General features: G+C 46.1%; 1 protein-coding gene across 2 annotated transcripts in view; it reads left to right on the top strand.

Annotated features, from left to right (window-relative positions):
• RALGPS1 (Ral GEF with PH domain and SH3 binding motif 1) overlaps nucleotides 1-12,967 on the top strand; it is a 193,442-nt gene that overhangs the window by 40,156 nt on the left and 140,319 nt on the right. For both annotated transcript variants that reach the window (XM_016210986.2, XM_016210985.2), the window contains exon 4: nucleotides 10,860-10,943. In XM_016210986.2, the coding sequence (XP_016066472.1) occupies nucleotides 10,860-10,943 (84 nt within the window). The remainder of the gene's footprint in view (nucleotides 1-10,859; nucleotides 10,944-12,967) is intronic.

Raw genomic sequence — 12,967 nt, forward strand, 5'->3', positions numbered from 1 at the left:
GAATGTAAGCTGTTTCATCAATAATTTACTATATTTTATATTGACTACAGGTTGAAAAGATAGTATTTTGGGTATATTGAGTTAAATACATTGTTAAACTAATTTTACCCCCGTCCCATTTTTTAGTCTGGCTATTAGAAAATATTAAAAGGTGTGTCTTGCATTATATTTCTGGGTTATAGCTTCTAGGCCAACACTGGGTTATAGCTTCTATGCCTTTTTCAACCAGGAATCCATGAGAGAATTAAGCCTAATGCCCGAAGGTTCATTGTATGTAATGAAGGTACCATTCTCAGGAGAACTGAGAAAAAGCACATCGTTTTCTGTGTCCTGTGGTCCAGATAAGGAACCTAGTTGAGAAAGTCTGCACCACCTGTTGTTTCTAATTTTAATTCACATTCTGTCAGTATTTCTCTTTGTTGTATAATGATGGCTGTTGGTTGGAGACAGATGTGACTAAACTTCTAAGTCCTGTTTTTTCTTTTTAAAATCTAAATGAATGTTACATTTTGCTAATTACCTTTAAGTATCTGAGAGGATCATATCACTTTCTTGTGTTTGATTTATTGATGTGCTGTTTTGTTAAAATTTTCGTAACATTAGCTTATTCTCATATTTCTTTGACAGACATCATGTTGGATGATTCTGTATATGTGTGTGTGTGCGTGCACATGCGCATGCAGGAAGTTTATGGGAGAGAGTGACCAGTAGCTGTAGAGCTGGAAGAGGAGCTGAATTGTGATGCAGTTGCACTAAAGGACTCATCCATGCAGGATTCTTTTTCCCTTTGTTCTGAGTTTGTTAGGTGTTAGGGTTTGGGACTTTTTTTTCATTACTTTTTGTGCTCTGGAATAAATTATTTAGAATAAGAATTAGGTGTTCTTTAAAAGTCTGAGAGGACTCACTGGTAAAATCACGTGGTCCTGGAACCTTTGAGTTAACTTTTCCAGTTCCCGATGTGGTGTTTAGCATACTCACCAGACATAGGAAAGTTTATTTGGCCAAAAAATGGAAAGCAGTACGAAGATTAGGTCAGTGCCTGCATCTTCCATGAAGCAGGTACTTTCAGAAATTTCATTTTGTGTTCCCAGCAGTGTTCAGGGTGACCCTGCAGTATGTGAAGACCAAGATTAAGAAGGATTGAATTGTGCTGAAAAACATGATCACCAAATTTCAGTTGCAGTGGAAACAGTGAGCTGCAGGTTAGTGATTGCAGAGAACCTAAGAAGAGTTAAAAGTCAAGCTAAAATGTTCCCCTAGGACTCTGAGGAAAACAAAAGGAGACAAGCATGATGAATTGCTTCTAGGAAATGCCATGTGTGTATCAGGAATTCCACAACAGGAGGGGTGGGGCAGATGTGAGAGATGTTGGTAACAGTGAGGACAGCAGCAGGTTTTAAAACCAGCGATACAACATGAGCACAATTTTCAAGAGTGAGTGTGTATACACATGTGTGTGTGCCCTTACACCTGGGAGTGGGGAGTGGCCGCCGTCCAGGGGACAGAGGTGTTCCATGGCTCAGGGCCCAGGCTCCTGACACCAACAGGCCGACTGAGTTAGAATCTTGGCTCTCATATTGACCACATCTGAAGCTTGAGCAAATTATGTAACTTTTCCCACTAAGCTTTTGTTTCTTTATCTGTAATATGGGGCAATAATTGTACCGATTGAATAGGGTTGTGAGAATTCAGTGAGCAAAGGATAAAATGCATGTAAAACTGTTGATCTCATGCCTGGCACTTCCTGAGTCCTCAGTAAATGTTAGCTATTGTTGTTATTGTCATTGTTATTGACCAAAGTGTAAACTCTTGTTTTCTCTGGGTATTAGGCTAATGGTGATGTAAATTTTCTTCTATGGGCTTTCTGTATTATCCAAGTTTTCTGTAATGAACATGTACTAGGTCCCTAATTTAAAAAAACAGTGTGTTTTTAAAAAAAGAGAACATATGAATGATGTTATTTAGAAAAAACTTCCCAATAATAAGGAGAAAAGGAATTGAGCCTCGCCCCCAGTGTAAGAGTGAGACAGGAAGGGGTGGCCTGTGAGGCTCGTGTCCGGCCTGTGAGTCTGGGCAAGCTGGTCTGCCGGTGCCTGCTCTCCGTTCTGTTCCTGGGCCCTTTCTCTGTCACATGGATGGGAGGCTGTGCACAGGGGGGCACTTGGCTGCTGCCCTGTGCCAGCAGCTGTTTCTGATTGTGCGAGGCTGCAAGGTACTGGGGTTGCAGAGGGATGTTTGGGAGGTTTGCATCATCTTCATGATCCCAAATCGACATGTTTTCTGAGCAGACAGTAGTTTGGAGATTTGATGAAACAGCAGTGCCTGTAATTGAGTTACTTTTCTGTAGAAGTTATGACTCAAAGCTGAGAAAGATGAATTACTTCTCCTCATTCAGTGATCTCCCCATCATCGCACACCCTCACTCCACAGAAGGCGCCACTTGTCCCCAGCGATTCCCCTCTTGTGGTTTGCCTATCTGGTGCTGAGGCTCCATGGAGGCCCTTGTGTTCGTACCTCCCTGGGCCCTGCCTCCTTGCCTTCTCCACACACACAGCCCTTAGCAGGTGTTTATTTCAAATGACTAAAGTGAGTGGCTCTCACATGAGAAAATGATAATACCCCACGTGTGAGATTCTAGTACAGACAGATCGTAGCACAGCTGAAGAGTACTTCATGGGTTTGGGTGTGTCTGCACTTACTTCTCATGCCCTCAGGGCAGTAAAACACATGCAGCGTGAGGCTTGGGGAGCTACTTCTTCTCAATCCCTTCCCATCCTTCTCAGAATAAAATCCAACCCTTACCTGCCCTCAAGGCCAGGCCTTGACCTGGCCTCCCCACCCTTTCCCTTCCTACCACCTCCCCTCCCACCTTCCCCTAGGCTCATTCCACTTTAACCATGCTGGCCTGCTTGTTGTTCTCAGATTCCATGGTTGCCCAGCTCATGGTTTTTGCACTTGTACTTCCGAATTCTGCCTGGAAGCCTCTCCCATGGTACTTGCAGAGCTCGCTGCCTCATCTCATTCATGTCTCCACTCCAGTGTCAGCTTATCAGCCAGGCCTCCTGAGGCATCCCCTTCAAATATTCCATTCCTTCATCCTGATTAATGTTTTTTCATAGGATTCATTATCATCTGGTTTATTACAAGTTTCTCGTCTCTCTCCCCTCCTGTAGGACATAAGCTCCAGGAAAGTAGCAATGTGTTTTGTTCATTGCTGTATTTCCTAAAACGTGCGTTAACTCTGATAGGAAAGGAATGTGGAGCTGCTTACTGTGGGCCCTACCTTTTCTCTTTCCCTTCCCTCTTTGTCATTTCTTCTCACCCTTTCCCCTCCTTCTCTGTCATCATCATCATCATTGTCATCATCCAAGAAAGAGCTAAAGACCCCTCTTCCCACCCACAGCCACTCAGAAGGCTTGGACCTAGGAAGTGTCTTTTAGGACGTCAACCTCGAGAAACAAAGCAGGACAGTGCAGGTGTCCTTTGCTGCCTTGAGCTGTGTCCCCACCGGGTGGACACTGAGCCCCTCAGGGCTCTGACTGATTGTCCTGGAGCTGCACTCTCTTCCCTCGCTCCCCCCCAATCTCTCTTCCTTCCTTTCCTCCATCCTTCCTGTCTTGCCTCCTTTCTCCTTTTGCCTCTTCCTCCTTCCCTTTTCTTTTTCTTCCATTTTTCATCACAGCTGGCTTTGTTCCAGTGAAGGTGTACGCAGCTCCTGCCAGGAGCCCTCCAGTTAGCTGCTGCCTCCTTTGGGCCTCACTTGATTAAAGTCTTGACATCTCTCTGTAGGACAGGCCTGTTTCCAGAAGTCCAGCTGATCATGATTTTTGCAGATTTACTCCATCAAAGGTACAGAAGCAGCAGCTAGTGATCACGTGAAAACTGTTTTTTTATAAATGTTGACATTGACGGGTTATAAGCTAGTAATGACTTTATAAAAATTTCTATATTTCTGAGTACTTACTCAACTGTTAAGATTTAATTTTAGAAGGGTTACAGTGTGTAATCTTGAAACATGTCATTTAATAAAATTTGTTCAGTTATCCTGTACATGATAACAGTACAGAAGAACTTATGAAAAAGACTTGATCCCTTACCCCAGGCCCTTCTCCAGAGGTGAACCCTTTAAACTGCTTTTTCTTCCACTGGTGACTTTGGACTTTATTTGGTGCACCGAAACCTCTGTTTCTGGTTCCATCAGCTTTATGTAGTGCTTCTAGACTGCTCACTTCCTGTGCTTTTCTTCCCCTCTCCACCTGTCGCCTTTGGTCAGCTGTACTTTCTCATTGTCAAATTAGTTAAATTAACATTTTGACATTCTGCAGCTATAACCAAGTCCATCACATTTTTCCTTGGGTTGAAAACCAACAAACAGCGTTTATTATTATTACGGCTATGCAAATATTACCCAGTGCCACAGCTATGTAAATATTACCCAGTGTCACACTGAATGGTGTGCCAGATTGTGTTTCATTCTCTGATGACCCTGGGCCATTCAGGCGAGAATGTGCCTCACATCAGGGAGCCACAGATTCTTTTTTCTTTCAATCTGTCAACTGCCTGATATTGGAATGTATATAGGTATATAATATTTAAATGATATAACTATTAAAACATATTTAGACATATTAAATATATACTATTTAAATGTATATATATTTAAATACATATATAACATTTAAATGTATACACATAGGAATTTTGGGTTTTGTTATTCTTAGAGATTATAATTGCTTTTTTCTATTATCATTTGCCTTTTTCATGTCCTCAAACCTTTTCAAACTTTCTATTATGTTTTTATTTTACCATATTTTTAGTCTCATGAATCTTCCCCAGAGCCCTCCCTTCGGGGCCCTTTCTTCTATAGTCTTTTTGCACAACTTTTATTATAAGATTGCCCTTCACAGTCCTGTATGGTTGGACTGTTTCCTTTTTTTAAAAGTCATATTTATTGAGTTTCATTTCATCCAGTAAAATTCACCCTTCTTAGTGAACAGTTTGTTGAGTTTTGATAAATGTATACACCACAGTCCAGAGAGAGAATGTTTTGTGTGTGGACAAATGTCGACATTAGTGAGATTGCTGGTCATTTGGTATAGGTATGTTTAATATTATGAGAAACTGCCAAACTGCTTTCCCATATTGCGGGTACCATTTTGCATACCCAACAGCAAGGTGTGAGTCTTGAAATGCTTTACTCCTTAGTCAGACCCCACCCCCAATGTCCCCCACTGCCTCAGGCATCACTGTCCCCTGGGGTGCTTTGAGAACTACTTTGACTAAGTGTGGGATTGTTCCACTGTTGTGAAGATTGTCCCAGAGGACAGATGGGAGGGAAGGGAGGGACAGAGGGAGGAGGAAGAGAAAAGTTTGCCATTGAGCAAAGTGGTTGGCTGCCAGCCTGGTGTGGTCCCGAGGCCAGATTTAGTGACCTTTCCTCGAGGTGGTGATTTTCCATGTGGGCATGTTTTAGGAACATGACTTGGAGAAGATTGTAGCCAGAATTAAGCACATGTATGGAAGCGCCATGGGTAGGCACCAGCTCCCTATGGCCCCGTAGCCTAGATCCTGTGGGAGTCCTCAGGGAGGACTTGTCCCACTCCCCAGGTCTCCTTCTTCCAGGGCCTTAGCTTGCTAACCCCAGACATGGTCAGGGTCAGGCCTTTCTCAGGCCACTTTGGGGCATGTGACTCCCAGACACCTAAGAACAAAGCTGGCAGCTAGAGAGGGCGCTCCTGGCAGTGTGGCCCAGAGAAGTTTTGCGGAGTGAGCTAAAACCAGTGTTGACTCTTGCTGTCACCTAGGAATGCTGGCAGATGGAGGCATTAAGAGGAAGTTGTTTTTATATCAGTTAGGGACTTTTTTCCATAGACAGTTTCTTTGTAATAAACATTCTCCTTTGATGTCAGAATGGATGTCTAAATGAATCTCACATTGTTGTGGGTTTTTTATGTTAAGGCAGCTGGTCAGATACCCTTTTGGTCTGTGCCTGCTGAGTTTGAGGTGCCTGTGCGATGCCAAGAAAGGTGTGGCCAGGACGAAGCTAAATGTCCTGGCTGGAGCTCAGGAGAGACTTGGGCCGAACACATGCTTGTGGTTGAGGCCATGGCAGTGAATGCGATCTTAAGGGGCACACAGACATAGGAGAATACAGACAATGACCCTGGACAGATGTAGGTGGGGGCAGAGCATGTGTCAGAAAAGAAAAAGGCAACTGGAAAATAAGACTGAGAATGGGGTCCTCAGAGGAGAGAAGATGACCAGGAGAACACAGGGCTGAACGGCAAGGACAGAAAAATATGGCAGAGGGTTTCCTAGCCAGAACCTTGTCGCTGGTGGAAAAGGGGCAGTTCAGTGGGGCAGGGGCTGGAGTACAGTGGAGAGGGAAGCCTGGGGAGGGGAGCTGGAGAGGGAAGCCTGGGGAGGGGAGCCTGGAGAGGGAAGCTTGGGGAGGGGAGCCTGGGGAGGGGAGCTGGAGAGCGAAGCCTGGGGAGGGGAGCCTGGAGAGGGAAGCCTGGGAGGGGAGCCTGGAGAGGGAAGCTTGGGGAGGGGAGCCTGGGGAGGGGAGCTGGAGAGCGAAGCCTGGGGAGGGGAGCCTGGAGAGGGAAGCCTGGGAGGGGAGCCTGGAGAGGGAAGCCTGGGGAGGGGAGCTGGAGAGGGAAGCCTGGGGAAGGGAGCTTGGGGAGGGAAGCCTGGAGAGGGGGGCCTGGAGAGAGAAGCCTGGGGAGGGGAGCTGGAGAGGGAAGTCTGGAGAGGGGAGCCAGCTGAGCCAGCGAGAACCACAAACCTTTCAGGACGTTTGCCTGGAAGGAGAAGAGAGAGAGTGAGCAGGAGCTGGAGGAGTGTGGAGGTCTAGAAAAGATGTCTTTTGTTATTACTGTCATTGTTATTATCGCTACCATTATTATTATTAATGGGAGAGGCTTATGCACTTTAAAATGCTAGCAGGAAGAAGAAATTAGGGAGGAAGAGGATAAAGATACAAGAACAAAAGAGGCATCAGATCTGAGCAAGGGGAGGGAGTGGGATCCAGAGCCCAGGAGAGGGGGTCCTGAGAGCAAGGGGCAGCTCTCTCACTGCAGCTGGGGGGAAGGTACATTTGCCTTTTTGGTGGCAGAAAGTTTTCTTCTGACATCTTTTCTCCTTGATATACCCAGGGAACATCCACATAACAGGAGGGCCTTAGAAGAAGCTGGCAAAGGACTGTATAGGCTCTTACCCTCCTTTCACATCCAGTTTACCTCGGCAGAGGGCTCAGAGTCAGAGTTGAGGACAGCCTCAGTGAGATGACCCCCCTGCAGCTCAGGGGCAGCCGGTGGGATGACCCCCCTCCCCACAGCCCAGGTGCAGCCCAGTGGCTTCTCAGGGTCACAGGGCTACCAGGGCCTTACCAGCTTCAGCCCAAACCCTGTCTCCCTTCCAGAACCAGCCCTGTCTCTGGTCAATTCTAACTTAATCACACTCAGATCCATTCCATAGCATGGACCTTTTTTAGGCATTAGTGACTGGAAGAGTATTGTTCTATTACCTCACATTTTCCAAACCCACTTCACACAGATGGAATCTCTTATAATCCTATAAGGCCAAACACAGAAGAGGAACAGTGCCAGGGAGGTGGGGCTCAGGACTTGTTTTAGTAGATAGAATGGTCTTATTTCTTTTGACATCTTGATAAATCTTTCTGCGCCGCATTTGGGAGATTTCAACACTGAGGAACACATTCATTCAACAAATGCTGCTCGGCCTCTCCTGCGAGCCAGGCCTCTGCCCTGCATGTCACCTCTTTTGTCAGCCCCTCTTTTGGTCTCTGCCACAATTCTGTGGAGTCTCTGTCAGCATCCGTTTCATCCATTTCATTTGATGAGAGAGAAGTTAACTTACCTGTGGTTGCCCAGGAAATAAGTGACAGGACTGGGATTTGGAGTGAGGTCCTTGGCTCTAAGTCCTTTGCTCCTTCCATTTTATCAAGGAACCTCTTCAACAGTGTTTAACTCTGTTGGGGTTTTAATTTTAAATGTTACATGTCTTCCAGTGCAAAGTTTCCTTAGGGAGTTGTCAAAACCCAAGAATTGCACATGAGGTTTTTGAGTCATGGTCTTAGAAATGTTCAAATCAAATAAATTCAGGGCAGATGTATTAACCATGTGCTTTGGTTCCTGCCTGCGTGACATCAGCAAAATGATAGAGAAATAATAACAGATTTTTAAATAATTTGAGACAGCAACAAGAGTGTGGTGTGGGAGAACGTGGAGGTGTTTGAGGTCAGAACTGATATGTGGCAGCATGACCCTGGGAAGAGGTAGGGAGATAACCTTTATCACATACATGTCATGTGCTGGGTGCTCTGTGTGTTTCATTCTCATTTAATTGTCATGATGAGCTTTACAGATAGATAGAGTACTATATGCATTTTAAGATGAGAAAACTGAGGTTCTGAGAAGATAAGGATCATGTAGGTGGTGTGACCGGGTTCTGTCTTGTCCACACCGCTCCCTTTCAGGATGTCTCCCAAAGTTACTTATGGTACATGTGGTAGAAAACTAGGGACTTAATTAAATGTACACACACACACACACACACACACAACTTTGGCTGTTTATTAAAGAATTCCAAAAAAAAACAAAAGGAGCAACTATCAGCCATAAATTAGGCAACAACCATGCAGTCCTTGAAAATCAGTTTCTGAATTCACTTCTATATCTGATTATAATCCATACCTTTCTGGGACTGGCTTTGGGAGTCACAGGGGAGAAAGGCTCTTGTCCTCACAATTAAACTTTGAAAGGGCAGTAATATACATCTGCAAAATGATTAAAATAGATGAAAAGGCGGAGCAGGGTGGGAGAAGTACACAGAACTCAGATGGGTCAAATAGACCTTTCAGAACAAGGATAATCGTGGTTCATAGGTAATTTATTATTATTTTTAATCCTCACTGGAGGATATCTTCATTGATTTTAGAGAGGAGGGGAAAGAGAGAGAGAAACATCAATGTGAGAGAAACATCGATTGGTTGCCTCCCTTACGTGCCCCAACTGAAGATTGAGCCTGCAACCTTTTTGGTGTATGGGATGACACTCCAACCAACTGAGCCACTCAGCCAGGGCTGTGCAGGTATATTTCACATCTCAAAGAGATTCCTGTGTACTTTTTTTTTTTTAAAGATATATCTTTATTGATTTCAGAGAGAGGAAGGGAGAGGGAGAGAGAGAGATAGAAACATCAATGATGAGAGAGTCATTGATCGGCTGCAGCCCACAACCCGGGCATGTGCCCTGACCGGAAATAGAACCCTGATCTCCTGGATCCTAGAAGGTTGCTCAACCGCTGAGCCATGCCCAGCTGGGCTCCTGTGCACTTTTGAAAAAGAGTAGAGTAAAAGTATTGATTCAAGAGGGGGAATAATACTGAGTCCTTTCCTCTTTGTTAAAATGGATGTGCTGGGAATTAGATGAGATAACACGGGCAGTGCCTCCTCCAGTGCTGGCATGGGAGGTGTTCTTGATAAATTGTAGCATTGGTTAATATCATTGCCAGTACTGTGAAGGATTTGGCAAGGTCAAGGATGGTTGTATTTCCTCATGTGGGTGACTGGGAAGGCAATGATGCTATTTACAGAAATGATGCTGCCAGGGAGAGGAGCTATGTTTGTTAGCTCCTGGTTGGTTCTCAGTCATTCTCAAAGCCAGGTCATTCATCTTGTATCCAGAGCTGTCCATTGTCTTTAGTCAGGCTTCCCACAAGTGCCTGTCTGTGGTTTATAGTTGGGTCCCAACTGTGGTTTATAGTTGGGTCCTGAGATGCATCTGAAGGGCACAGCACGTTAGGCATAACTCCTCAGCGCACAAGTTTTGTCTTGGGCCATTCCTGTTGCCCTCCCTGCCTACCTAGTAGACTCTGTTCTGTGTCTATTCCAGTTGGTGGACAGCTGGCTCTCAGTAAGGATTTTATAAAAGTTCCAGGTGTGTGGCAATATAATGTTGTTAATAATGCCGAGGCCTGATGTGAATTAAAAGGAGGTCTTATTACTTAGGGGTAGAAAGCTTTAGAATCTACCCTTTCCTCCATTCTCTGCCAGGGCTCCCCAGGCACAAGCTGGGAATGCTAGGCATTTGGATAGTGACTTTTTTTTGGTCCTTTTCTACAACCCCCCAAGTAATCCCATTAGATCGCTCCTATTATCTCCCTTGGCTGGGAACCAGCCTCACCGATAGGTAAAATGTAGGTAATCTGATAAAATTATAATGCTAAATCTGCTGGAAAAGAAGAGACAAGGCCCCTGAAGAAGATGTTAAAGGGAACCTCTCCTTCTGTGTCCTGCTTATATGGCAGATGGGAGGGTCCAACCTAGGGTAGGAATCTGAGGTAATCCCAGAAGCTTACCTGATTGCAGTGGGTTTGGATTGGGCTCTCCTCGACTCTAGGAAAGGAGGACAACACAAGGCTGATGAAATCTGAGATTCTCCAGCCAGATTTAAATTTGGAGTTTGCCTGTGGGAGATGAGTCCCACTAGTTAAAATGTTACGTCCTCTTAGACAATTTGCATTAGGAAGGGACTTCTGGTCCCAGAGAAGCTGGCAGAGTGGCAGTGGAGGGGTTAAGAATATTTTGGCACAGAAGTCCCAGGAAATGTGGCTGGGGTTTTGGAGAAAGTATCCTACTTCCCCTCACCCCTCGGGGTCCCAGGAAGCGCCTCCACCCAGCCCTCCTCTCCAGAGGAGACTCTTCTCAGCCTGCTGAAGAGAGAAACGGCCAAGGCTCAGCTCCTCCCCACTTCCACATTCACGTCCAGTTAGATGCCCCTGGTGTGTTTGATCCCAGTTAGGATCACTGTTGAAATCGACTCTTTACTTCCTAGGAACTAGCCAGCTGTGGATGGAGCAAGAAGGAGAAACACAGTCTCGCCCCAAATGTCGTGGCCTTTACCCGGAGGTTTAACCAGGTAAGCAACCCCTTGCACGTGCCTGTCCATAGATAGCAGTGTTGTCCCCTGTAGGCTGGGAGCCCTGCCAGAGCTCAATCCCAGGCACCTGGCCCCAGGTCCAGACCCATCTTCCTGAACCCCCACCTTCATCCATCCTTGGGCCATCAGTCCCCTTTTTCACACAGCAGGTAGAACTGAACACATCTTCCCTGTGTTTAAATTGCTTCAGTGGCTTCCAGTGCCACGTAAGCTGAGGTTTAAGCACCTTAATTGCCCTGCAAGTTCCTGCATGGTGCATCTGGCTTCTGCCCTCCATCAGCCTCTTCTCGTGTCTCCCCCCAACCCTCACTCTGCAGGCTTCAGCCACCCTTGCCTTCCTTCTCTTTCCCGATGCACCATATCTTTGTCCCATCAGGCTCCCATAGGTGCTGTCTTCTCAGCACAGAATTCTTCCTCAGCCCAAACATCATTTCCTCTGGGAGTCTTCCGTGACCCCCCAGCCCATATAAGGTCTCCCCGTCATGCATTCCCTTGCTGCACCTGTGCTGCTCCGTGCGGCCCTCTACTCATCTTTCCTCATTTTGTGTAACTCTCTAGTCTCCATCTTCCTTGCCAGTCTGTGGGCTCCATGAGGGCAGGAACTATGTCTGCCTTGTTCATCACTGCATCCCCCACCCCTTTTCCCAAGTTCAGGTGTATAATAGACCCTCAGTAAATATATGTGGGATGAATGCACAAGGTGCTCAGGAAACATTTCTTGAATTGAATTTATTTGAATTTCTGATGGCCTGGTCACTGGCCTCATACGTCCTACTACAAACTGATTTGGTCCAACCAGAACCTTTGTTCCATGTATGAAGATCTGCATCCCTACTTAAGGAATGATGGTGGGAACTTGGACTAGCTGAAAGGAAGGGGGCTTCTGACAGCTCAGCCACACCTCTCGGAACGTGAGCTTCAGTGGAAAGCACCCTGCAAGACCCCCTTTGTATAGATCAAAGTCCCAAATGGTGCCGTTGACAGTTTTTCTTCTTTTCTGCTTGTTTTTCTGGTCTCAAATGAGGGCAGTGGCTTAGAGGTTGCACAGTGTGCGTGACTGGACTTCTGGGTGATGGGCCTGGGTTCCCTTTGGCCCCTCCCTCCAGCTGGGCGGTCCCTCTCGGAAATGCTGGGTCCTGTGCATCACCATTACTCAGTCCTCTCCAGCCTTGCGCGGCCTCGCCTGCCACCCGAGAGAGAGGCACCAGCTTGTAGTCCTGAGATCAAGGCTGGAGTTAGCATTCCTGTTGTTTTATGAGACAATAGGAACTAAGAAGGGCCTGTCTGTGGTAGGGACTACACACTGTGTGTTTTGAAAAGGGAAGTTCTGAAGCCTTTTGTTTCTTTTTTTTTCTCTTCAAAATCTTTTCCTTTTCAACGGAGCTTAGTCTTAAAAAAACTAAAAAAACCAAACAGATGTGCACACTCTATCAGGGGATTCATAGTTTCCTGAGCAAAACTGTTTGGCAGGATCCAGCTCTGTCCCACCTCCGAGCGGCCGCAGAGCTCCCCGAGGAGGCCGCTGGGGGCTCTGATGTAATCTGCTTTGCATGTGGGGCCAGGTCAGCTTGGCTTGTTCTGCGAGCAGTTGTGTTCTGTCCAGATCAGACCAATACAGCGAGCCAGAGGAAAGTCACACTTTCCCAAACGATGCTCTGAGAGATGGTCTTTCTGCGGCCTGTAAGCTGCTCAGAGCAAGCGGCTCCTGGACATTGTCCTGGTAGCTCCAGTTTGAAAACTGGCTGGCAGCCAGGTCTGGTCAGCCGCTGGGGCTGCTTTCTCAGAGATAAACTGATTGGCATCCTTTCCTGGTGGATTTCCATATTCAAGAACAAGCCTCCCCATCAGACTCCAGATAAAGGAAAGCAGGTCACTTACCTTTGTGAGCCTCAGTTTCCTTATCTATAAGTGAGAATAGTAAGTACTCACCTTGCACAGTTGTTGTGAAAATGAAATGAAAGAGCCACTCTAGGGGAAAGGAGAGAGCTGATTGTGGAAATATA

Source organism: Miniopterus natalensis, chromosome 12 (genome assembly GCF_054644295.1).
Source record: "Miniopterus natalensis isolate mMinNat1 chromosome 12, mMinNat1.hap1, whole genome shotgun sequence".
Lineage (NCBI taxonomy): Eukaryota > Metazoa > Chordata > Mammalia > Chiroptera > Miniopteridae > Miniopterus > Miniopterus natalensis.